General features: G+C 38.6%; 2 protein-coding genes across 2 annotated transcripts in view; both read right to left on the reverse strand.

The window, feature by feature from the left end:
* Positions 1-23,378, reverse strand: part of LOC134328802 (histone H2AX-like) — a 218,105-nt gene that overhangs the window by 114,860 nt on the left and 79,867 nt on the right. The gene's annotated exons all lie outside the window — the stretch shown is intronic.
* Positions 163-20,140, reverse strand: LOC134328712 (NACHT, LRR and PYD domains-containing protein 12-like). Its single transcript, XM_063009893.1, has 12 exons — positions 20,102-20,140; positions 19,848-19,983; positions 18,904-19,031; positions 10,869-10,926; positions 10,488-10,692; positions 8,342-10,118; positions 7,491-7,664; positions 7,026-7,199; positions 5,798-5,971; positions 1,526-1,699; positions 1,121-1,297; positions 163-853 (listed from the first exon to the last, which is right to left on the reverse strand). Exons 3-12 carry the CDS (start codon positions 19,014-19,016, stop codon positions 817-819), a joined length of 3,063 nt encoding a protein of 1,020 aa, XP_062865963.1. The 5' UTR covers positions 19,017-19,031; positions 19,848-19,983; positions 20,102-20,140; the 3' UTR covers positions 163-816.

Below are 23,378 nucleotides of genomic sequence, written 5' to 3' on the forward strand. Positions count from 1 at the left end.
TATATCCAAGTTTTATTTCTATAGTGTTGTCCCATGAAAAGATATAATGAAATATTTGCAGAAATGTGAGGGGTGTACTCACTTTTGTGATACACTGTATATACAATTCCAAAAGCCCACTGGTTACTGGTAAAAACATCACAGGATCACAGTGGCTTGTGGGTAATAGTCTGAGGTCTGATTTGGACTTTTGGAGACATTGGAGCATTACAGTATGTACCCCTCAACACAAGACCTCTACTGTTTGATGTTTTTTTAGGTCTGTTCTGACCATTTAACAAGGTCCCTTAGAAAGTTCCAAAATGAGAATCATACAGAAGAGACTTTTTTCAGTCAGTCCTCTAAACAACTTCTGGTTATGTATGAAAATGTTCTGACCTCGAGACCTCACTAACGTCTGTAATTTCCCAGTAAAGATCCTTAGAGATTCTCTGGCCACTCGAGTAATCCTCCTCATGTTCTCCTCCAGGCAGAATCTCAACATCTCCAGTAGCTTTAAACTTCTTTAAACTTCTTCATTACAGGCCAGATAGTGAACAGCATGCTAATGCATCAATCTAATGCAGGGTTTTCTGAAGCAGTCCTTATAGACCCTCAACCCATTTCACAGCTCCTAACTCACCTGTACTGGAATAATTTAGATGGTACCAGCTACCTGATGGACTCTCCAATCTTATCCATCAGAACTTCATTATGTGTTTGAGATTGTTGATCTTGTACAGGAAGAGATGTCATGACACTTTCCATGCTGAACAAAGCATCACCATGTAGAATCAAAGTGTGAAGATGATAGATGGTGTTTATCTCCACTGCTCTTCATCTTGTTCTCATCATCCAATATGTGTTTCTGGTGCTGTACAAGAGATCAGACATGATCAGATGTTTTAGTCACCAATCAGACTCAACACAATCAGAATAACCAGTATAAACACCAGCACACACACACACACACACCAGCTGGAACAATGATAGAACATTTTACATGATTCATTGTTCACTGAAAAACCCTGATACAGATGAAGTTCTGTTAATGAGCAGTTCTGATTCCACAATAAGTTAAACATACCACTGCATGTGTGTGTGTTTAGGTGTGTCTGTGTATAAAGCAACAGTAACTCACTGCAGTTCCTCCAGGTTACATTGTGGATCCTCCTGAAGATCCTTAAGCAGTTTTACTCCTGATTCTCCTGGATGATTGTGGTTCAGTTGCAGTTCTCTCAGACGTGATGATGGATTTGATTTCAGAGCTGAAGCCAGAGCAGTAAAACCTTCATCTGTAATACTGCATCTCCTCAACCTGCAGAAAAAAATCATTTAATAAAAATCACCCATCATCTTCTCCCACCTCCTCCTCCATCTCCATTCAGATCCACAATCAGACAACATCACTGAGAAATCTTCAACATGTTAAACTATTCTATTATATTAATGATAAAGTGTTTTATCTTTTATCTCCTACACACATCAATAACAGTTTCTGTATGAATGATCTTCTGTATCTACAGTGTGAAAGTGAAGATCTTACTTCAGTATCTCCAGTTTACAGTGTGGATTCTCCAGTCCAGCAGAGAGCAGCTTCACTCCTGAATCCTTCAGTTTATTGTTACTCAGGTTCAGATGTTTCAGACTGGAGGAGTTTAAACAGAGAACTGAGGACAGAACTTCACAACTTTTCTCTGTTAGATTACAATCAACCAACCTGGAGAGAAATAATCAGATCAATCAGAGAAATGAAGGACGTTACCCTGCAGCAATCACACTACAACATCTACAAAACCATTCAAAACCAAAAACCCTCCCTAAAACCCAACCAATGGAACCTGGGATTTCAGTTGTCATTTAAATAATGATGCTTTATAATCAGACAGAAGTCTGAATCATTATCAGATGTTTTCATAGTGGTGTTTTTATTGTTTTATTTCATCATTGTGTCTATTGTTTTATTTCATAGTGGTGTTTTTTTGTTTGTTTAATTTTATAGTGGTGTTTTTATTCTTTGGACTTGTTCAGAATCTTATCCCAGGTAAGTTAGTGAGCTACAGTAAAAAAAATCATGATAGGATGTGATGAAATATGAAGACTCCAGAGTCACAAACAAACCGTCCACCAAGGTTCCGCTTTAATGAAAATAATGCTCCAGAGTGAAACAGATCTTCTGTATCTACAGTGTGAAAGTGAAGATCTTACTCCAGTATCTCCAGTTTACAGTGTGGATTCTCCAGTCCAGCAGAGAGCAGCTTCACTCCTGAATCCTTCAGTTTATTGTTACTCAGGATCAGATGTTTCAGACTGGAGGAGTTTAAAATGAGAACTGAGGACAGAACTTCACAACTTTCCTCTGTTAGATTACAATCAGCCAACCTGGAGAGAAATAATCAAATCAGTATTTTCTCATTATTCATTACAAACACAAAACAGTTTTAGCTCTGTATAATGTATAAAACGTTCACTCTATACTGTAGAGGGCCAGTGATAGCTCAGTGGTTAAGGTACTGGACTAGTAAACAGAAGGTTGCCGGTTCAAGCCCTGCCACCACCAAGTTGCCACTGTTGGGTCCCTGAGCAAGGCCCTTAACCCTCAACTGCTCATTGTGTAAGTCGCTTTGGATAAAAGCGTCTGCTAAATGCTGAAAATGTAGAGTCTAATGTGAAAAAAACACTTTACATTGTTTTATTTATTTATTTGTCAAACATTTGTTTATTTAATAATTTTTAAACTTTCCACTGTTCACTGTATTTCAAGCAACCAAACACAACCCCAAATCAGAGAAGTTGGAAAGAAAGTAGACAGTAGGGAAAATGCAAATAAAATTAAAACACAGAGTTTCTCACATTTTCCTTGACTTTTATTTGATTGCAGACACGATGAACCTGAAATATTTCATGTTTTATCTGCTCAACTTCATTTCATTCATTAATAAACATCCATCCAAATGTTTAAAAACAATGTACCTCAAAGAAAGATTGGAAGGGATTTGCATATTTCTCCCTCTACAGTGCACAATATCATTAAACCATTCAATAAATCAGGAGGAATTTCAGTGCGTAAAGGCCAACTTCCATCCCTCGGACGGCACTGCATCAAGAACCGCCACTCAGCAATAGCTGATTTAACTATTGAGGGATTAGTTTATCAAACCTTCATCAAGCTCTATAATACAGAGTTACTGCACACATGATACTTAAAACTTTACTGTGCAAAAAAAAGGAGCCTTATGTTAACCATGTCCAAAAGTGGCATTGACTTTTCTGGGCTCAGAGGCATCTAGGATGGACCAACACACAGCATTCCAAGTCCAAAACAAGTCCAAGTCAGCAACAAGTCCAAAAGCCAGGGTCTGTCATGGTATGGGGCTGTGTCAGTGCCCTTGGTAAAGGTCATTTACACTTCTGTGATGCAGCATTAATGCAGAAAAGTACATTGAGATCTTAGAGCAACATATGCTGCCTTCAAGACAGGGCTCTAGACTAACTTTTTGCACTGGTTGCACTGGTGCGCCTAACTTTTTTTCCTTAGGTGCACCAGCACAAAAGTTAGGTGCACCCAAATTTTCGACCACATCGCATTTAACACCGCAGTTTTACAGGTTCACTTTTTTTTTTTTTTTATCGCTTTCCATATAGGCAATATTGACTTGTAAATAACGAACAATCTCTTCAATATAAAGTTCTTTATTTGAAGCACAATTCTACAAGAAGGGGGGGGGGGGGGGGGGCACGGTGGCTAAGTGGGTAGCACTGTCATCTCACAGCAAGAAGGTCCTGAGTTCGATCCCCAGGTGGGGCGGTCCAGGTTCTTTCTGTGTGGAGTTTGCATGTTCTCCCCGTGTCTGTGTGGGTTTCCTCTGGATGCTCCAGTTTCCTCCCACAGTCCAAAGATGTGCAAGTAAAGTGAATTGGAGACACTGAATTGTCCATGACTGTTTGAAATAAACTTCTGTGAAATGATGAACCTTGTGTAATGAATAACTACTGTTCTTGTGATGAATGTAACCAAAGTGTAAAAACATGACGTTAAAATCTTAACAAACAAACAAGAAAGGGGGGCATCAGTATCTGTCTGGGGGAGCGCGAGTGCCTGTCCAGGGGGCGTGGCATTATGAGATTTATTTTTTTTACTTTTAAAACAAAAACAATAAATTTTTCATCCACAGGAGACATATTTGATTAGTCTTGCTGACCACGCACAAACGCATGTTTAATGTTATCCAGATTAAAAATACGGCTAACTGTGCAGATAAATCGGTGACTAAATAATGAGTGCTGTTATAGGACGTGTGTGTGTCTTTAAGAAAGGTGTCGGAGATGCTCTGTTCACAGTGTCGCTATAAGTGAGTCATGAGTCGATTCATAAGATGCGAATCGTAAGTTTCTTTTCAGTTATCTTTTTTACTGTTATAATGAATGTTGCGGTTTTAAATAAACACCAGTTACTGGAACATTATGTGTGACTCGCTTACCGTATAAAGCGCAGGCTAAATTACCATGATATTTAATTATTTAGTTATTTAATTAATGCTATTACCACAGAGCGATAACCGAGTCAGACTCGTTCTGCCTGTGGGCTAAAAGTTTAGTCAGACGAAGCAGATGATCCTGAACCAACCAACTTAGTCATTGATGTACTTTTGCCTCTGCTTGGCTCTGTAACGTTTTCTGCTCTCATCTACATCAAAAGCAAGAACCGCTTACGATTTACGAAAGTGAACCACGAGTTTATATCATGTGTTCATAGAATCGGCTCAGATGGGATGCGGATGGCAAGTTTGCGCGTGCGTGCGTATGTGTGTGTGCGCGCGCGCAAGTTCGCGGTCTGCAAACGGATCGGGGCGCATGTCCAAAAAGGTTGAAAAACCCTGGTTTATACCGCAATATGGGCCTAATGTGTGTCTGTTGTTGAACCACAGGAAGGCTTTCAGAGTCGCGGACACTTTTCCCTCGAACGGCTGGTCGCACCGGTGCGACCTCAGATTTTTCTTAGTCGCACCATTGAGAAATTAGGTCGCACTCTAGAGCCCTGCAAGACGTCATCTTTTTCAGGGACATTCATGCATTTTTCAACAAGACAATGCAAAACCACATGCTGCACACAATACAAAGGCATGGTTGCAGAAAAAGAGGGTACAGGTACAGGTACTGGACTGGCCTGCCTGAAGTCCTGACCTGTCCCCAATAGAGAATTTGGAAAGGAAAAATGCAACAATGACAACAACCCTTACTGTTGCACATCTTAAGACGTGTTTGCAGGAAGAACGAGACAAAATAAAAGCTAAAACACTAAATCACTTGGTCTCCTCTGTTCCAAAATGTCTTTTCAGTGTGGTGAAAAGGAATAGCAACATTACAACGTGGTAAATGCTTTACTGTCCCAACTTTTCTTTGGAATGTGTTGCAGGTCTGAAATGTGAATGTTTATTAATAAATAAAGTGAAGTTGAGCAGATAAAACATGAAATATCTTAGGTTCAAACTGTCCGCAATCAAATAAAAGTCAAAGTAAATGTATGCATTTACCATACTGTCCCAACTTTTACTGATTTGGGGTTGTATATATGTAATATTGTATAATTATTTTTAAAAAATGTCTGTTTCCACTAACTGTGGCTCTGTTGTTGTTCATGCATTAGAACAAAATTGTATTCCTGAAAAAAAAACGAAAGTAAAAGAATCAATCCTGTTAGGATGTGATGATGTATGACGACTCTAAACAACGTCCTCTAAATTCATGTTCTGATTTAAATTATGCTTTTAATTAGAACAGATCTTCTGTATCTACAGTGTGAAAGTGAAGATCTTACCACAGTATCTCCAGTTTACAGTGTGGATTCTCCAGTCCAGCAGAGAGCAGCTTCACTCCTGAATCCTTCAGTTCATTCTTACCCAGGTCCAGATGTTTCAGACTAGCGGAGTTTAAACTGAGAACTGAGGACAGAACTTCACAACTTTCATCTGTTAGATTACAACCAGCCAACCTGGAAAGAAAAAATCAGATCAATCAGAGAAATTAAAGATGTTATCCTGCACAGTGCTGTTTTTATTGTTCTATTTAATAGTGCTGTTTTTTTTATGCATTTTCTTCCCTTTTTCTCCCCGTTTAGCACGTCCAATTGCCAATTGCATCATGCTTCCTCTCTGCCTATGCCGATCCCTGCTCTGAGCGAGGAGATCAAAGCTAACCCACGCCCCATCCGACACGTGGGCAGCAAGCCGCATGCATCTTATCACCCACACATTGATGAGTGTTGTGCCACCTAGCGTTGCGTACAGAGAGACACACCCTAAGAACACTCCTTTCCCATCTCTGTGCAGGCGCCTCTAATCACGCAGCAGAGGTCGTTATTGCACCAGTCTGACAGAGAGAGACCCATATCCGGCTTAGTCCCGCCCATCTTGAACAACCGGCCAGTCGTTGTTCAAGTAGCCACTCAGCCTCAGCCAGCAAGGCAGAGCAGTGATTCGATAAGATGTATTCAAAATCCCAGCTCTGGTTGAAGCGTGTTTTTTTTAACACTGCGCAACCTGAGCGGCTAATAGTGCTGTTTTTATTGTTTTATTTTATAGTGGTGTTTTTATTGTTTAATTTCAGTGGTGTTATTATTATTTTATTATTTTTTGTTTAATTTTCCATAGTGGTTTTTTTATTGTTTCATTTTATAGTGGTCTTTTTTGTTTGATTTTATAGTGATGTTTTATTTCAAAGTGGTGTTTTAATTTTTTTATTTCATAATGGTGTTTTTATTGTATTTATTTCATAGTGGTGTTTTTATTGTTTTATTTGATAGTGTTTTCTTTATTGTTTTATTTTATATTGAAATTTTTGTTTCAATTATTGTTTTATTTCATAATGGTGTTTTTATTGTTTTAATTTATAATGCTGTTTTTATTGTTTTATTTCAGTCGTGTTTTTATTGTTTTCTTTCATAGTGGTGTTTTTATTGTTTTATTATTTCATTCCGCTTTAATGAAAATAATGCTTCAGAGTGAAACAGATCTTCTGTATCTACAGTGTAAAAGTGAAGATCTTACTCCTGTATCTCCAGTTTACAGTGTGGATTCTCCAGTCCAGCAGAGAGCAGCTTCACTCCTGAATCCTTCAGTTTATTGTAACTCAGGTTCAGATGTTTCAGACTGGAGGAGTTTAAACTGAGAACTGAGGACAGAACTTCACAACTTTCATCTGTTAGATTACAATTCCACAACCTGGAGAAAAATAATCAGATCAATCAGAGAAATGAAAGACATCACCCTGCACCAGTAGGTATATTCCAAGTAGCAGATCTGATAATATTACCCAGACTGCAGTGCAGATGAAAGTGAAAGCAGTTGAACTGATGATTCAGAATCAGTAATCATTATAACATTGTCTCTAAAAGAGGGTGTGAGTGTGTGTGTGTGTCATCCTAAGATGCTTTATTTGTTTACACTAATTATTTCCCAGGATGAAGTGATTAGTGTAAATGAATGAATGTGTATAAAAAGTGAAGATCTTACTCCAGTATCTCCAGTTTACAATGTGGATTCCCTAGTCCAGCAGAGAGCAGCTTCACTCCTGAATCCTTTAGTTCATTGTTACTCAGGTTCAGATGTTTCAGACTGGAGGAGTTTAAACTGAGAACTGAGGACAGAGCTTTACAACTTTCCTCTGTTAGATTACACCACCACAAGCTGGAGAGAAATAATCAGATCAGACTGCATTGTAGATAAAAGCAAAAGCAGTTGAATTAATGAATCAACCAACATTCAGGGTTAGAGGTACAAATACTTCTGCTCCTGCTTTCACAAACATGACGTGTAAATTACACGTTTAGACTCGTGCACTAGTTTTATACAGAACGTAGAATTTCACCTGAAATGTAAACTGAGCTCTGTGTATTCCAGATTCATGATACTGTCGTACAGCAAAATGATCTGATCATTATTACAGTGTTTTCATCAGAGTAAAATTAATTCTCCTGAAAACATGATTACACATCAGTCAGATCAATTCCCTCCATGCTAACATCCTCAGATCTCAGCAAAAGTGGGCTAGTGTACTTTACCTCTGCACCACCTGAGTGCCCTGTTCATGTTAACATGAGTGTCTTTATTTAAAAAGATTGTCTATTGTTAATGCATTTCTCTCTTTATTACTGAACTTGCATTAATCATTTAGTCCTGATGTTTTTGGAGCTCTGTGGTTGATGATTTCCACCATTTAACTGGTGCAGAAACTGGTAACATTATTAAGTTAGACGTTCATTTCAGACACATTTTGAGATCAGACTGCAGCACTGCGTTTTGCACCTTCTCAGTTTCATACATTTAATAATTATGAATCAAATGTTTATTAATAAATGACTCACATAGCTTTTTTTATTTCTTTCACCACTGGCAGCATCTTCAAAAGACCTTCATGTGATGGATAATATTTCCTCAAATCAAACTCATTCAGCTCCTGATCTGAGTTCAGCAGCACAAATACAAAAGCCGACCACTGAGCATGAGACAGGCGGTGTCCATCATGATGAAGAGAACCTCTTCTGTTCAGGTATTTTTTGACTTCCTGCACTAGAAAATCATCGTTCAGTTCATTCAGACAGTGGAACAGATTGATGGATTTCTCTGGAGAGGGATTCTCACTGATCTTCTCCTTGATGTAACTGACTGTTTCCTCTTTTTTGTAAGAGCAACTTTCTGTTTGTGGCAGTAGGCCTTGTAAGAGAGTCTGATTGGACTCCAGTGAGAGACCCAGGAGGAAGCGGAGGAAAAGATCCAGGTGTCCATTCTCACTCTGTAAGGCCTTGTCCACTGCACTGTTCAGAAAGTCAGACATAGGATTTCTAAAGATGTTGAGGAATCCAGTGATTTGCATCACCAGCACATTTCTGTTTATGCTGATGAAGGTGAGAAATGCATATAAAGCAGCCAGAAACTCCTGAACACTCAGGTGCACAAAGCTGAAGACCTGACCCAGGTGCATCCCAGCCTCTTTTTTGAAGATTTGGGTGCAGACTCCTGAGTACACTGATGTGTTTTTGACATCAATGCCACATTCTGTCAGGTCTTCTTCATAAAAGATCAGGTTTCCATTCTCTAGCTGTTGGAAGGCCAGTTTCCCCAGTGCCAGTATCGTCTCTCTGGTCTGGTGTGGATCAGGGTCAGATTTCCCATGGTACTTTTGTTCTTTGTGTTTCATCTGAAAGATCAGAAAGTAAGTGAACATCTGAGTCAGAGTTTTGGGGATCTCTTTCCCCTCGACTCCATCCAGAATTCTCTGTAGAACAGAGGCTGAGATCCAGCAGAAGACTGGAATGTGACACATGATGTAGAGGCTTCTTGATGACTTCATGTGAGTGATGATTTTACTAGCTAGGTTCTCATCACTGATCCTCTTCCTGAAGTACTCCTCTTTCTGAGGGTCACTGAACCCTCGTACCTCTGTTACCTGGTCTACACACTCAGGAGGGATCTGATTGGCTGCAGCTGGTCGAGAGGTAATCCAGAGGTGAGCAGAGGGAAGCAGGTTCCCCTTGATGAGGTTTGTCAGCAGCACATCCATTTTTGCTGACTTTGTTATGTTACATAATTGCTCATTATTTTGAAAATGTAGAGGGAGTCGACACTCATCCAGACCATCAAAGATGAACAAAACTTTGTAAGCATCACAATCTAATGATGATAGGTCTTTCACTTCTGGGAAAAACTGATGAAGAAGTTCCATCAGACTGAGATTTTCCTGCTTCATCAAGTTCAGCTCTCTAAAAGGAAGTGGAAATATGAAAATGAGGTCCTGATTTGATTCTCCTTCAGCCCAGTCCAGAATGAACTTCTGTACTGAGACTGTTTTTCCAATTCCAGCGATTCCTTTAGTCAGCACAGTTCTGATGGACGTGTCTTTAAAGAGGTCATTGCATTTGATGGGATTCTCTTGTGTTGCTGGTCTCCTGGATGCTGCTTCAATCTGTCTGACCTCATGTTCATTATTGACGTCTCCACTCCAACCCTCTGTGATGTAGAGCTCTGTGTAGATCTCATTCAGAAGTGCTGAGCTTCCATGCTGGGAGATTCCTTCACTGATTCTTTTACATTTCTCTCTCAGATTTGATTTGAGTTTTTTCTGATATACAGAGTCTAAAAGTTCTAATAAACAAATAAAAGTGATCAATATTTTACTGCATGATCAATTAACACAGTATATAATGTAATATTTCAATTAGTAACAGGTTTATTTCTATAATATTTTCTTTATGACTATAAACCTCTATTATCTTCATGAGTGACTGATTTGTAGAGATGTACTCAACAATATCGTTATAATTCTCATCTAATATCAAGTACCTAGAGCTTGTAAATCAATATATTATTGAATCTAATGACCAATCAATAGCCTAGATCATTTTAGTAAGTGTTACTGTTAAATTTTATTTTTATCTAATATTTAAATTCTAATATTTAAAGAAATTTAGGTGAAGTATTTTAGTTTTTAATTTAAGTATTTAGGTCTCTTACTCCTCTGCAGGGTGTTAGCGAGGTCTGTCTGGTTCATGATTTTTAGAACATTCAGTGTGATCTTTAGCGCCCCCTCTCTAAAACTACTCAGATCTTCCACATCCTTCACCTCCTGCTCAGAGCATGCTGGGTAATCAATATTTAGGAGCTTTTTGAACTTGTTTAGCTCATTCTTTAACATGCTGATGACTTTGAGCTCCAGTTCCTGTTGAGGAAATTAGAGGAAAAGATAATTTGTTTACTGCCCCTAATAAGTCCCATCAACCGTATATGGCAAAAATCAAGAGATCATTCAGGTCTAAAAGAACCAGAACAACATCTAAGAAGGGTCCAAAATCCAAAATCAACATAAAATCCCTCACAGCATTCATTTAGACAAACCTTAAACGTGGATTCCAGCTGATCTCTGTAAGTAACATTTGATTTCTCCTTTTGTTGTCTGTAAAAATGACAAATAAGACAGTATTGAACACTAGCAGGTTCTATCATCCTGTTATTGAAACATTTCCTAGGTGATTAGTATTTTTATGAATGAATTGCTTAGTGGACTTTAATGTGGAGTTTAGTGTTGTTTTATGAGATTAATACATTTGATCAGGTAAAACTTTAAGTAAAAACACTGCACTAAAACATGAGATTATACTGACCTCAGATCAGTAGAACCACCACCACCTTTAAAGTTACGTAAGGGATCTATTGACTGGTCGCTCTTCATGGAGACACAGCTGGGTTCAGGTGTATCTGGTCTCGTACCCTCCATCACACTGGGGTACAGGTAAAATAAAACATATAGGAGCCAATAAATGGGTGAATGTTTTAATCTGAAATGTGATTCTTCCATCCTAATTCAAGCTGGAAACTTCATGGAAGATTTAATTGGTAAATATATTACATTTAGAGGAGTTAATATATTTAGAAATAAAACCAAAACTTTAGGATTTTGGTTTTAGCTTGTTTTAAAAAAAAATTATTAGTTTTATATGTTATATGTTTTGTTATTAGCATTTTCACTAAATCATAGATTTAAGTGGACTTTAAAGTGGACTTTAACGATCGACAATGCTTTTTTTTAGCATACACCAGTATGCTAATAACACAACCATGACTGATATGATTTTACATTCATAAATAAATGATCAATATTATTATTACAATTTTGATATAAATATTAACAATAATATCAAGCTTTATTTGCACTTGTTCTTAAATTTGACTCTTGTAAACTGTAGTCTTAGACTTAGCATTACTACATCAGAGCAGCAGAAGAATGTAATGGAGTTTGTACAGTTAACCAGTTACTACTCCTTACTAATAAAAAAATGATAAATTAATACATTATATACATATACAGCGGGGAAATAAGTATTGAACGCATCAACATTTTTCTCAGTAAATATTTTTTTGATGGGGCTTTTGTCATGAAATTTTCACAAGATGTTGGTAACAACCATAGTAATCCACACATACAAAAAAATGTAAACAAATAAGTCCATAAATGAAGTCATGTGTAATAAAGGTGAATGACACAGGGAAAAAGTATTGAAGACGCTTACTGAAATTTATTTAATACTTAGTAGAAAAGCCTTTGTTGGTAATGACAGCTTCAACACGCCTTCTGTATGGAGAAACTAGTTGCATGCATTGTTCAGGTGTGATTTTGGCCCATTCTTCCACACAAACTGTCTTCAAATCTTGAAGGTTCTGGGGGCCTCTGCTATGAACTCTGATCTTCAGTTCTTTCCATAGATTTTCAATTGGATTCAAGTCGGGTGATTGATTGACTGGGACATTCTATCAGCTTTATTTTCTTTGTCTGAAACCACTTGAGAGTTTCCTTGGCTGTGTGTTTGGGATCATTGTCTTGCTGAAATGTCCACCCTCGTTTCATCTTTAGCATTCTGGTAGATGGCAGCAGATTCTTATCAAGAATGTCTCGGTACATTTCTCCATTCATCCTTTCTTCAATTATATAAAGTGTGCCAGTACCATATGCTGAGAAACAGCCCCACACCATGATGTTCCCACCTCCAAACTTCACTGTTGGTATGGTGTTTTTGGGGTGATGTGCAGTGCCATTTCTCATTCAAACATGGTGTGTGCTATGACATCTAAAGAGTTCAATTTTGGTCTCATTTGACCAGACTATATTCTCCCAGTATTTCATAGGTTTGTCCAAATGTTGTGCAGTAAACTTTAAACAAGCTTTAACATGCTTTTTCTTCAGCAATGGAGTCTTGCGCGGTTAGCATGCATAGAGGCCATGGTGGTTGAGTGCATTGTACTTAATGTTTTCTTCGAAACAACTGCACCTGCTAATTCCAGGTCTTTCTGAAGCTCTCCATGGATGGTCCTTGGCTCTTGGAGAACTCTTCTGATTTTTCTTTTGACTCCCCCATCAGAAATTTTGCGAGGAGCACCTGGTCGTGGCCGGTTTATGGTGAAATGATGTTCTTTCCACTTCCGGATAATGGCCCCAACAATGCTCACTGGAACATTTAGAAGTTTAGAAATATGTCTATAACCAATACCATCAGTATGTTTAGCAACAGTAAGGTTGTAAAGGTCTTGAGAGAGCTCTTTGCTTTTACCCATCAAAAGATGCTTCTTGTGTGACACCTTGGTAATGAGAAACCTTTTTATAGGCCATCAATTAGGACTAAACCAGCTGATATTAATTTCACATAAGTCCTAAAAGTAGATAAAGAGACCCCAGTTGAACAAATTAGACAAAAATATTATACTTGGTCATTTATTTATTGAGAAAAATGATCCAATATTACATATTTGTGAGTGGCAAAAGTATGTGAACCTTTGCTTTCAGTATCTGGTGTGACCCCCCCTTTGCAGCAATAACTGCAACTAAACATTTCCGGTAACTGTTGATCAGTCCTGCACAATGGCTTGGAGGAATTTTAGCCCATTCCTCCATACAGAACAGCTTCAACTCTGGGATGTTGGTGGGTTTCCTCACATTAACTGCTAGCTTCAGGTCCTTCCACAACATTTAGATTGGATTAAGGTCAGGACTTTGACTTGGCCATTCCAAAACATTAACTTTATTCTTCTTTAACCATTCTTTGTAGAATGACTTGTGTGCTTAGGGTCGTTGTCTTGCTGCATGACCCACCTTCTCTTGAGATACAGTTCATGGACAGATGTCCTGACATTTTCCTTAAGAATTCTCTGATATAATTCAGAATTCATTGTTTCATCAATGATGGCAAGCCGTCCTGGCCCAGATGCAGCAAAACGGGCCCAAACCATGATATTACCACCACCATGTTTCACAGATGGGATAAGGTTTTTATGCTGGAATGCAGTGTTTTCTTTTCTCCAAACATAACGCTTTTCATTTAAACCAAAAAGTTCTATTTTGGTCTCATCAGTCCACAAAACATTCTTTCAATAGCCTTCTGGCTTGTCCATGTGATCTGTAGCAAACTGCAGACGAGCAGCAATGTTCTTTTTGGAGAGCAGTGGCTTTCTCCTTGCAACCCTGCCATGCACACCATTGTTGTTCAGTGTTCTCCTGATGGTGAACTCATGAGCATTAACATTAGCCAATGTAAGAGAGGCCTTCAGTTGCTTAGAAGTTACCCTGGGGTCCTTTGTGACCTCTTTTGTGACTATTACACGCCTTGCTTTTGAAGTGATGTTTGTTGGTCGACCAATCCTGGGGAGGGTAACAATGGTCTTGAATTTCCTCCATTCGTACACAATCATGGAAAAGATGTTAATCTGTTTCAGAAGAGTCAAATTATTGGCATGCATCAAGCAGAGAAAACATCTAAGGAGAAGCTGAAACGACTAAAATCAGGTTAAGAACTGTCCAACGCATTATTAAGAAGTGGAAGGACAGTAAGGAAACATCATCTTCGAGAATGGAATGTGGTCGGAAAAAAATCTTAAATGAACATTTGGTGAAATCAAATGGTAAAAAAACAACAGTAGAACTCAGGGATATGTTTAATAGTGAAAGTAAGAGCATTTCCACACACACAATGCGAAGGGAACTCAAGGAATTGGGACTAAACAGCTGTGTAGCCTTAAGAAAACCACTTGTCAGTGAGGCTAACCGGCAAAAATGGCTTCAATTTGCTTGGGAGCATAAAGATTGGACTCTGGAACAATGGAAGAAGGTCATGTGGTCTGATGAGTCCAGATTTACCCTGTTCCAGAGTGATGGGTGCATCAGGGTAAGAAGAGAGGCGGCTGAAGTGATGCACCCATCATACCTAGTGCCTACGGTACAAGCCTGTGGGGGCAGTGCTATGATCTGGGGTTGCTGCAGTTGGTCAGGTCTAGGTTCAGCAACGTTATGTGCCCAAAGAATGAGGTCAGCTGACTTCCTGAATATACTGAACAACCAGGTTATTCCATCAATGGATTTTTTCTTCCCTGATGGCATGGGCATATTCCAAGATGACAATGCCAGGATTCATCAGGGTCAAATTGTGAAAGAGTGGTTCAGGGAGAATGAGACATCATTTTCACACATGGATTGGCCACCACAGAGTCCAGACCTGAACCCCATTGAGAATCTTTAGGATGTGCTGGAGAAGACTTTGCACAGTGGTCCAAATCTCCCATCATCAATACAAGATTTTGGGGGAAAATTAATGCAACTCTGGACAGAAATAAATGTTGTGACATTGCAGAAGCTTGTGGAAACGATGCCACAGCGAATGCGTGCCGTAATCAAAGCTAAAGGCGGTTTAACAAAATATTAGAGTGTGTGACAATTTTTTGGCCAGGCAGTGTATATATACACTATATTGCCAAAAGTATTTACTCCCCCATCCAAATCATTAAATTTAGGTGTTCCAATCACTTCCATGGCCACAGGTGTATAAAACCAAGCACCTAGGCATACAGACTGCTTCTACAAACATTAGTGAAAGAATGGGTTGCTCTTAGGAGCTCAGTGAGTTCCAGCGTGGTACCGTGATAAGATGCCACCTGTGCAACAAGTCCAGTTGTGAAATTTCCTCACTACTAAATATTCCACAGTCAACTATCAGTGGTATTATAACAAAGTGAAAGCAATTGGGCACGATAGGAACTCAACCACGAAGACAGAGATGCTGAGGCGATAGTGCGCAGAGGTCACTAACTTTCTGTAGAGTCAATCGCTACAGACCTCCAAACTTCATGTGGCCTTCAGATTAGTTTAAGAACAGTGTGTACGAGGAAATACCTTGGAATAATCTTCCTGCCTCTGTTCGGGATTCGGACACAGTCTCAATGTTTAAGTCTAGACTGAAAACATATTTATTTTCTCAGGCTTTTGATTACTATAGACAAAGACGCAGAGCTTGGGGGTTCTTGGTCATAGAAACTTGTGGTGATCAAGGATGTTGGGTTGCTGTCGTTCTGCCTCTCCTGTCCGATCACTCAGGTTTGGGTAGGAGAGGTGGGTGCTGATGTCCTGTGAAAGCCTTCATGACCTTGTTACCTGCTCGCTCTCACTTTTAGTTATGCTGTAATAATTAGGGCTGCCGGAGTCTAAAACTCTCTGTAAAACTGTTTTACTTAACTAGCATTGTACATTAATAACTACATTCTCTATTGTTTTACCCCAGGGGCATTCAGATGAAAACCTGTTTACCCGCCGAGGTTAAGGATTAAAGTCGAGACTGCAGTGCCAACGATGCTGCTCCTGCCAGATGTGACGGGTCTGGAGTATTTGCACCAAGAATGACAAGAATTCACTACAGACTTTATTAAAGACTAGACCGAATAATAACTCTATTATTATTTATTTCTTTATTTATTGCCAGTTATAACTTTTAGTTCATTTAATTCTGTGTTTGTATGATTTGTGTAAATCCTATTTATTTAAAGTTTCCTCCAGACCACCCAAGAAGGATGGGCCCTGCTGAGTCTGGTTCCTCTCAAGGTTTCTTCCTGTAATTTTCAGGGAGTTTTTCCTCGGCTTTCTCAACAGGGGTTTTTGTATCTGTTGGTCCTGGATTTTGTAAAGTTGCTTTGAGACAATGTCTATTGTATAAAGCGCTATATAAATAAAGTTGACTTGTGTAGAGAGCTTCATGGAATGGGTTTCCATGGCCGAGCAGCTGCATCCGAGCCTTACATCACCAAGCGCAATGCAAATCATCAGATGCAGTGGTGTAAAGCATGCCGCCACTGGACTCCAGAGCAGTGGAGACATGTTTTCTGGAGTGAAGAATCACGCTTTTCCGTCTAGCAATCCGATGGATTAGTCTGGGTTTGGCGGTTGCCAGGAGAACGGTACTTGTCTGACTGCATTGTGCCAAGTGTAAAGTTTGGTGGAGGGGGGATTATGGTGTGGGGTTGTTTTTCAGCAGTTGGGCTTGACCCCTTAGTTCCAGTGAAAGGAACTCTTAATGCTTCCGCATACCAAGATATTTTGGACAATTTCATGCTTCCAACATTGTGGAAACAGTTTGGGGATGGTCCATTCCTGTTCCAACATGACTGCGCACCAGTGCACAAAGCAAGGTCCATAAAGACGTGGATGAGCGAGTCTGGTGTCGAAGAACTTGACTGGCCTGCACAGAGTCCTGACCTCAACCCGATAGAAAACCTTTGGGATGAATTAGAGCAGAGACTGCGAGCCAGGCCTTCTCGTCCAACATCAGTATCTGACCTCACAAATGTGCTTCTGGAAGAATGTTCAAAAGTTGAAGCTGTTATAGCTGCAACGGGTGGGCTGACATCATATTAAACCCTATGGATTAAGAATGGGAGTCACTCAAGACAGGTGAGCGAATACTTTTGGCAATACAGTGTATATACAGTGCCTTGCAAAAGTATTCGGCCCCCTTGAACTTTTCAACCTTTTGCCACATTTCAGGCTTCAAACATAACGATATGAAATTGTAATTTTTTGTGAAGAATCAACAACAAGTGGGACACAATCGTGAAGTGGAACGAAATTTATTGGATATTTTAAACTTTTTTTAGAAATAAAAAACTAAAAAGTGGGGCGTGCAATATTATTCGGCCCCTTTACTTTCAGTGCAGCAAACTCACTCCAGAAGTTCAGTGAGGATCTCTGAATGATCCAATGTTGACCTAAATGACTGATGGTGATAAATAGAATCCACCTGTGTGTAATCAAGTCTCCGTATAAATGCACCTGCTCTGTGATAGTCTCAGAGTTCTGTTTAAAGCGCATAGAGCATCATGAAGACCAAGAAACACACCAGGCAGGTCCGAGATACTGTTGTGGAGAAGTTTAAAGCCGGATTTGGATACAAAAAGATTTCCCAAGCTTTAAACATCTTAAGGAGCACTGTGCAAGCGATTATATTGAAATGGAAGGAGTATCAGACCACTGCAAATCTACCAAGACCCGGCCGTCCCTCTAAACTTTCAGCTCAAACAAGGAGAAGACTGATCAGAGATGCAGCCAAGAGGCCCATGATCACTCTGAATGAACTGCAGAGATCTACAGCTGAGGTGGGAGACTCTGTCCATAGGACACAATCAGTCGTACACTGCACAAATCTGGCCTTTATGGAAGAGTGGCAAGAAGAAAGCCATTTCTCAAAGATATCTATAAAAAGTCACCTGGGAGACACACCAAACATGTGGAAGAAGGTGCTCTGGTCAGATGAAACCAAAATCGAACTTTTTGGCCACAATGCAAAACGTTATGTTTGGCGTAAAAGCAACACAGCTCATCACCCTAAACACACTCCCCACTGTCAAACATGGTGGTGGCAGCATCATGGTTTGGGCCTGCTTTTCTTCAGCAGGGACAGGGAAGATGTTTAAAATTGATGGGAAGATGGATGGAGCCAAATACAGGACCATTCTGGAAGAAAACCTGTTGCAGTCTGCAAAAGACCTGAGACTGGGATGGAGATTTATCTTCCAACAAGACAATGATCCAAAACATAAAGCAAAATCTACAATGGAATGGTTCACAAATAAACGTATCCAGGTGTTAGAATGGCCAAGTCAAAGTCCAGACCTGAATCCCATTGAGAATCTGTGGAAAGAGCTGAAAACTGCTGTTCACAAACACTCTCCATCCAACCTCACTGAGCTCGAGCTGTTTTGCAAGGAAGAATGGGCAAAAATTTCTGTCTCTCGATGTGCAAAACTGATAGAGACATACCCCAAGCGACTTGCAGCTGTAATCGCAGCAAAAGGTGGCGCTACAAAGTATTAACGCAAGGGGGTCGAATAATATTGCACGCCCCACTTTTCAGTTTTTTATTTCTAAAAAAAGTTTCAAATATCCAATAAATTTCGAAATGTGGCAAAAGGTTGAAAAGTTCAAGGGGGCCGAATACTTTTGCAAGGCACTGTATATATAATTTTAGTCATGTTAACTCTTTTTTTTAAACTTCACTTAGTTTGGAGCTGGTGCATAGGTGGCACAGTGATCTAAGGCACTAAAACACCATGAGATTATACTGACCTCAGATCAGTAGAACATCCTCTATCTTTAAAGTGACGTGGACAATCCATTGACCGGTCGCTCTTCATGGAGACACAGCTGGGTTGAGGTGAATCTGGTCTTACACCCTCCATCACACTGGAGTAACACTGAAGTAAAGGTAAAACAAACAAAAAATAACTATATAAAAAAGCACGAGGGCACCTAAACGTTTCAGTTTCAGAGAAACACCACCAAGGACATGATACAGTAATCACACAGCTTAACTACCTAGCAGCTAGTTTAGTTAAACTAAAGTCACATACTCTAAAAGCATTACAGAGCAGTTTTACATTACAGCTAAGACATTTATTTATTTTTTATTAGTTTTACACCAGTATGCCAATACCTTTGATCTGGTTTACATCTTAAATAAATGAAAGTGTATTAATAACAATCTCACTCTCATCAATGTGTTAGATTAGTGCTTTCTTTATAATCACACACAGCGTGGACACATTATCAGTAATGAATTCCAACCTTTCTTCAGTAAAGTTTATACTCTTCATGTAATAATCTCATACATGTTTATTATTTGATGTTTTTTGTTTATTATTGATTGTGTGTTTCTGTTATTTTCTCCACCGCCTGCATGTATGTATATACCAGCGCGCTGACGTCACAACATCTGTGTAAAGCTACATTTTAGTATCCAGACGAAAACAAGGAAGCAGTTTTCAGAAATCTCTTTATCCTGTTTTCATTAATCGTGGGTTTGTGAGTTCGTGCGGATGAGAGAAAAACACAGAAAACTAAAGTGTAAAAAATATCTGTGTTGTTGTTGACACGCCTAAATAACGGTGTTAAATGTGACGCATTTCTCCTTACCGAAAAAATATCAGGTAATAAAATCAATCCTAAACATTTCTCCATCAAATACGGATTAATAACATTTACATATTACAACTTTATATTCACAAACTCACCGTGATTTTCTAGAAAACTTTATATTTCTCTCCACATAAACCGAAGAGCTCACTTTTACTTTAACTCGATGCAGCATTCAACTGCTCCTCCACATCTGCAACTTTATGAGTTCAAAGTCGCGAGTGTAACCTGAATCTACAAAAGAGAGGATTTTAGTTTTTAAACAGTTAAACATACAGAATCAGACAGTAAACAAAAGTATATATGTTTGTTCTTTGTGAATGATAAAATTAAACAGGCTTTTATGAGTTACCTTTTTTTTTTTTTTACGTTGAAACAATTTGTCTACTTGTGAATGCTGCACTCAAAGCAGCGGTCGCCATGTTATGACCACAGCCCGAACTATCGAGAGCGTATCTCTGCAAACACCTGTTACGGAGAATTCAGTTCCCCCTGTTTCCCCTTTAACGCGCATGTGCAAAAATCATGACGTTTTATTCTTTCGCTTCGTCGAGCGTCGGTTTATTTGGAATATGTATTTATAGCGGTATGTTCTTTTTAAATTTCATGTTGTATGTTAGGTAGTTTGTGATTAAATACATACTTTAAAGTATTGAGTGAACTACTGTCAGAGGTTTTATTGCTCCACCGCAAGTCAGAGGTTTTCACACTGCTGTCTTCAGCCTTGCTGTCAATCAACTAGAATTAACGTGTCAGATGTATTTGTAAATAAATCCTAATACAGGACATGCTCTTATTCACACACTAGTTTGTTTCTTCTCGTTTTGTCACACAAGATAAAGTTTTGGTGCAGATACAAATTAACTATATCGTACAGGACAATAAACAGTCTGTTATTATTTAAGGTTACTCATCTCAGCTGCACTACCATTTACTTTCAATAATAGTTTCATTCATGGTGATCTCTCTTGTTCATTTAAACTTTACAAACTTCATCCATGTGATTTTAAAATTAACAAACAGTATGTAGAACAAGTTTAACCTGTAGATCAGTCCATTATACTAACAACACAGGGGGGAACACATTTACCTGGAGACCTGGGGAATATGGTTCCCCACATGTATATCACTGTGTGTGTAATTACAACCCCTGGCAAAAATTATGGAATCACCACTCTTGGAAGATGTTCTGTCAATTGTTTAATTTTGTAGAAAAAAAATAAATCACAGACATGCCACAAAACTATCATTTTTCAAAATGTCAACCTTCTGGCATTAAGAAACAATAAAAAAAAGAAACAAATATAATAGTTGTGGTCAGTCACAATTGCTTTTTTTAGATCAAGTAGAGGAAAAAAATATGGAATCACTCAAATCTGAGGAAAAAATTATGGAATCACTCTGTAATTTGCAGTTTAAAAACAAAACATCTGCAGCAGATTAGATTTGCTAATTATTCTTCAGTTTAAAAAGAGTGCTTACACCTCGGAGAGCTGTTGCACAAAGCAGATTGTCATGAATCATGGTTCTAACACAAGATATGTCAGTTGAAACAAATGAGAGGATTATAAAACTCCTTCAAGAAGATAAATCATTGTGGAATGTCGCAAAAGATGTTGGTTGTTCCCAGTAAGCTGTGTTTAAAATCTGGACCAAGTACAAACAAAATGGGAAGGTTGTAAAAGGGAAGCATACTGGAAGACCAAGTAAGACATCAAAGCATCAAGATAGAAAACTTAAAGCAATATGTCTTGAAAACAGAAAATGCACAACAAAACAAATGAGAAACAAGTGGCCGGAAAGTGGAGTCAATGTCTGTGACTGAACTGTAAGAAATCACCTAAAAGAAATGGGATTTACATATAGAAAAGCCAAACAAAAGCCATCATTAACACCTAAAAAGAAAAGAACAAGGTTAAAGTAGGCTAAAGAAAAGCAATCGTGGACTGTGGGTGACTGGATAAAAGTGATCTTCAGTGATGAATCGCGAATCTGCATTGGGCTAGGTGATGATGCTGGAACTTTTGTTTGGTGTCTGTCCAATGAAATTTATGAAGATAACTGCCTAAAGAAAACATGTTAATTTCCACAGTTGTTGATGATATGGGCCTGCATGTCGGGTAAAGGCACAGGGGAGATGGTCTTCAATAAATGCCAAAGTCCACATTGAAATTTTGGACGCTTTTCTTATTCCATCAGTTGAAAGGATGTTTGGTGATGATGACTTCATTTTTCAAGATGATAATGCATCTTGCCATAGGGCAAAGGACGTGAAAACTTTCCTTCAAGAAAACATATAATGTCAATGGCATGGCCTGCAAATAGTCCGGATCTCAATCCATTTGAAAATCTCTGGTGGAAATTGAAGAAAATGGTCAATGACAAGGTTCCAACCTGCAAAGCTGATCTGGCAACAGCAAGAGACAGTTGAAGGCAGATTGATGAAGAATACTGTTTGTCATTAGTTAACTCCATGCCTCAGAGAGTTTAAACCATTATAAAAGCCAGAGGTGGTGCAACAAAGTAATAATGGTGCAGTGTTTTCTAATGATTCCATAATTTTTTCCTCAGATTTGAGTGATTCCATATTTTTTCCCTCTACTTGATCTAAAAAAAAGCAATTGTGACTGACCACAACTATTATATTTGTTTCTTTTTTATTGTTTCTTAATGCCAGAGGGTTGACAGTTTGAGAAATGATAGTTTTGTGGCATGTCTGTGATTTATTTTTTTTCTACAAAATTAAACAATTGAAAGAACATCTTCCAAGAGTGGTGATTCCATAATTTTTGCCAGGGGTTGTATAAAACACTACAGTGATGCTGGTGATGTATTTACGTGTTGTCATTATGTAGAACAAGTTTAACCTATAGATCAGTCCATTATACTAACAACACTGGGGGGGACAGATTTACCTGGAGACCTGGGGAATATGGTTCCCCACATGTTTATTACTGTGTGATGATTCTTTTTTTAAATTGCAAACTACAGGCACACACACATTTTAAGAACAAAATATCTGTATTAGAAATTAGTGTTAAATTAAATTATGCATATATTACAATTATGCAAATATATAATAAAGAAATCCACCTCAATGCAAAGTAAAACCTAAATACTTGAAAAACTAACATATTTATAGCTTAATAAAAATATTTTTTTATAAATAAAATAAAATCTGACATGTGCAAATGTATTTGGGGATGGTGCCCTGGGATTGACTAGCATCACATCCATAGTGCACTCCTGCCGTATGTCCAGTTTCCCCAGGAACAGTTCTGGATCCTCCACGGCCATAACCAGGATAAAGCAGTTACTAAACAGAAATGAATGATTAATTTACTATCTATTTTTTAAACAAACTAAAAGAGCAACATAAAATAAAATACAGCAACAAGCTAACTTTTTAGAAATAACGTCCCAGTTAACCTTGGTCTAATCTTCAGTACATGCCGGACAATAAAATCTTCCTCTACTGGTGGGTTGCCAACACATGACTGGTGGTACCATCTGTCACATCCATCACAGGCAATCTCAATGATCACAAGGTCCTTCAATTGATCAATAAAATGTCACAAAATAGTTTTATGGTTACGTTAGACTTCTCAATTACAAGTGTAGCTATAATA

Source organism: Trichomycterus rosablanca, chromosome 15 (assembly GCF_030014385.1).
Source record: "Trichomycterus rosablanca isolate fTriRos1 chromosome 15, fTriRos1.hap1, whole genome shotgun sequence".
Lineage (NCBI taxonomy): Eukaryota > Metazoa > Chordata > Actinopteri > Siluriformes > Trichomycteridae > Trichomycterus > Trichomycterus rosablanca.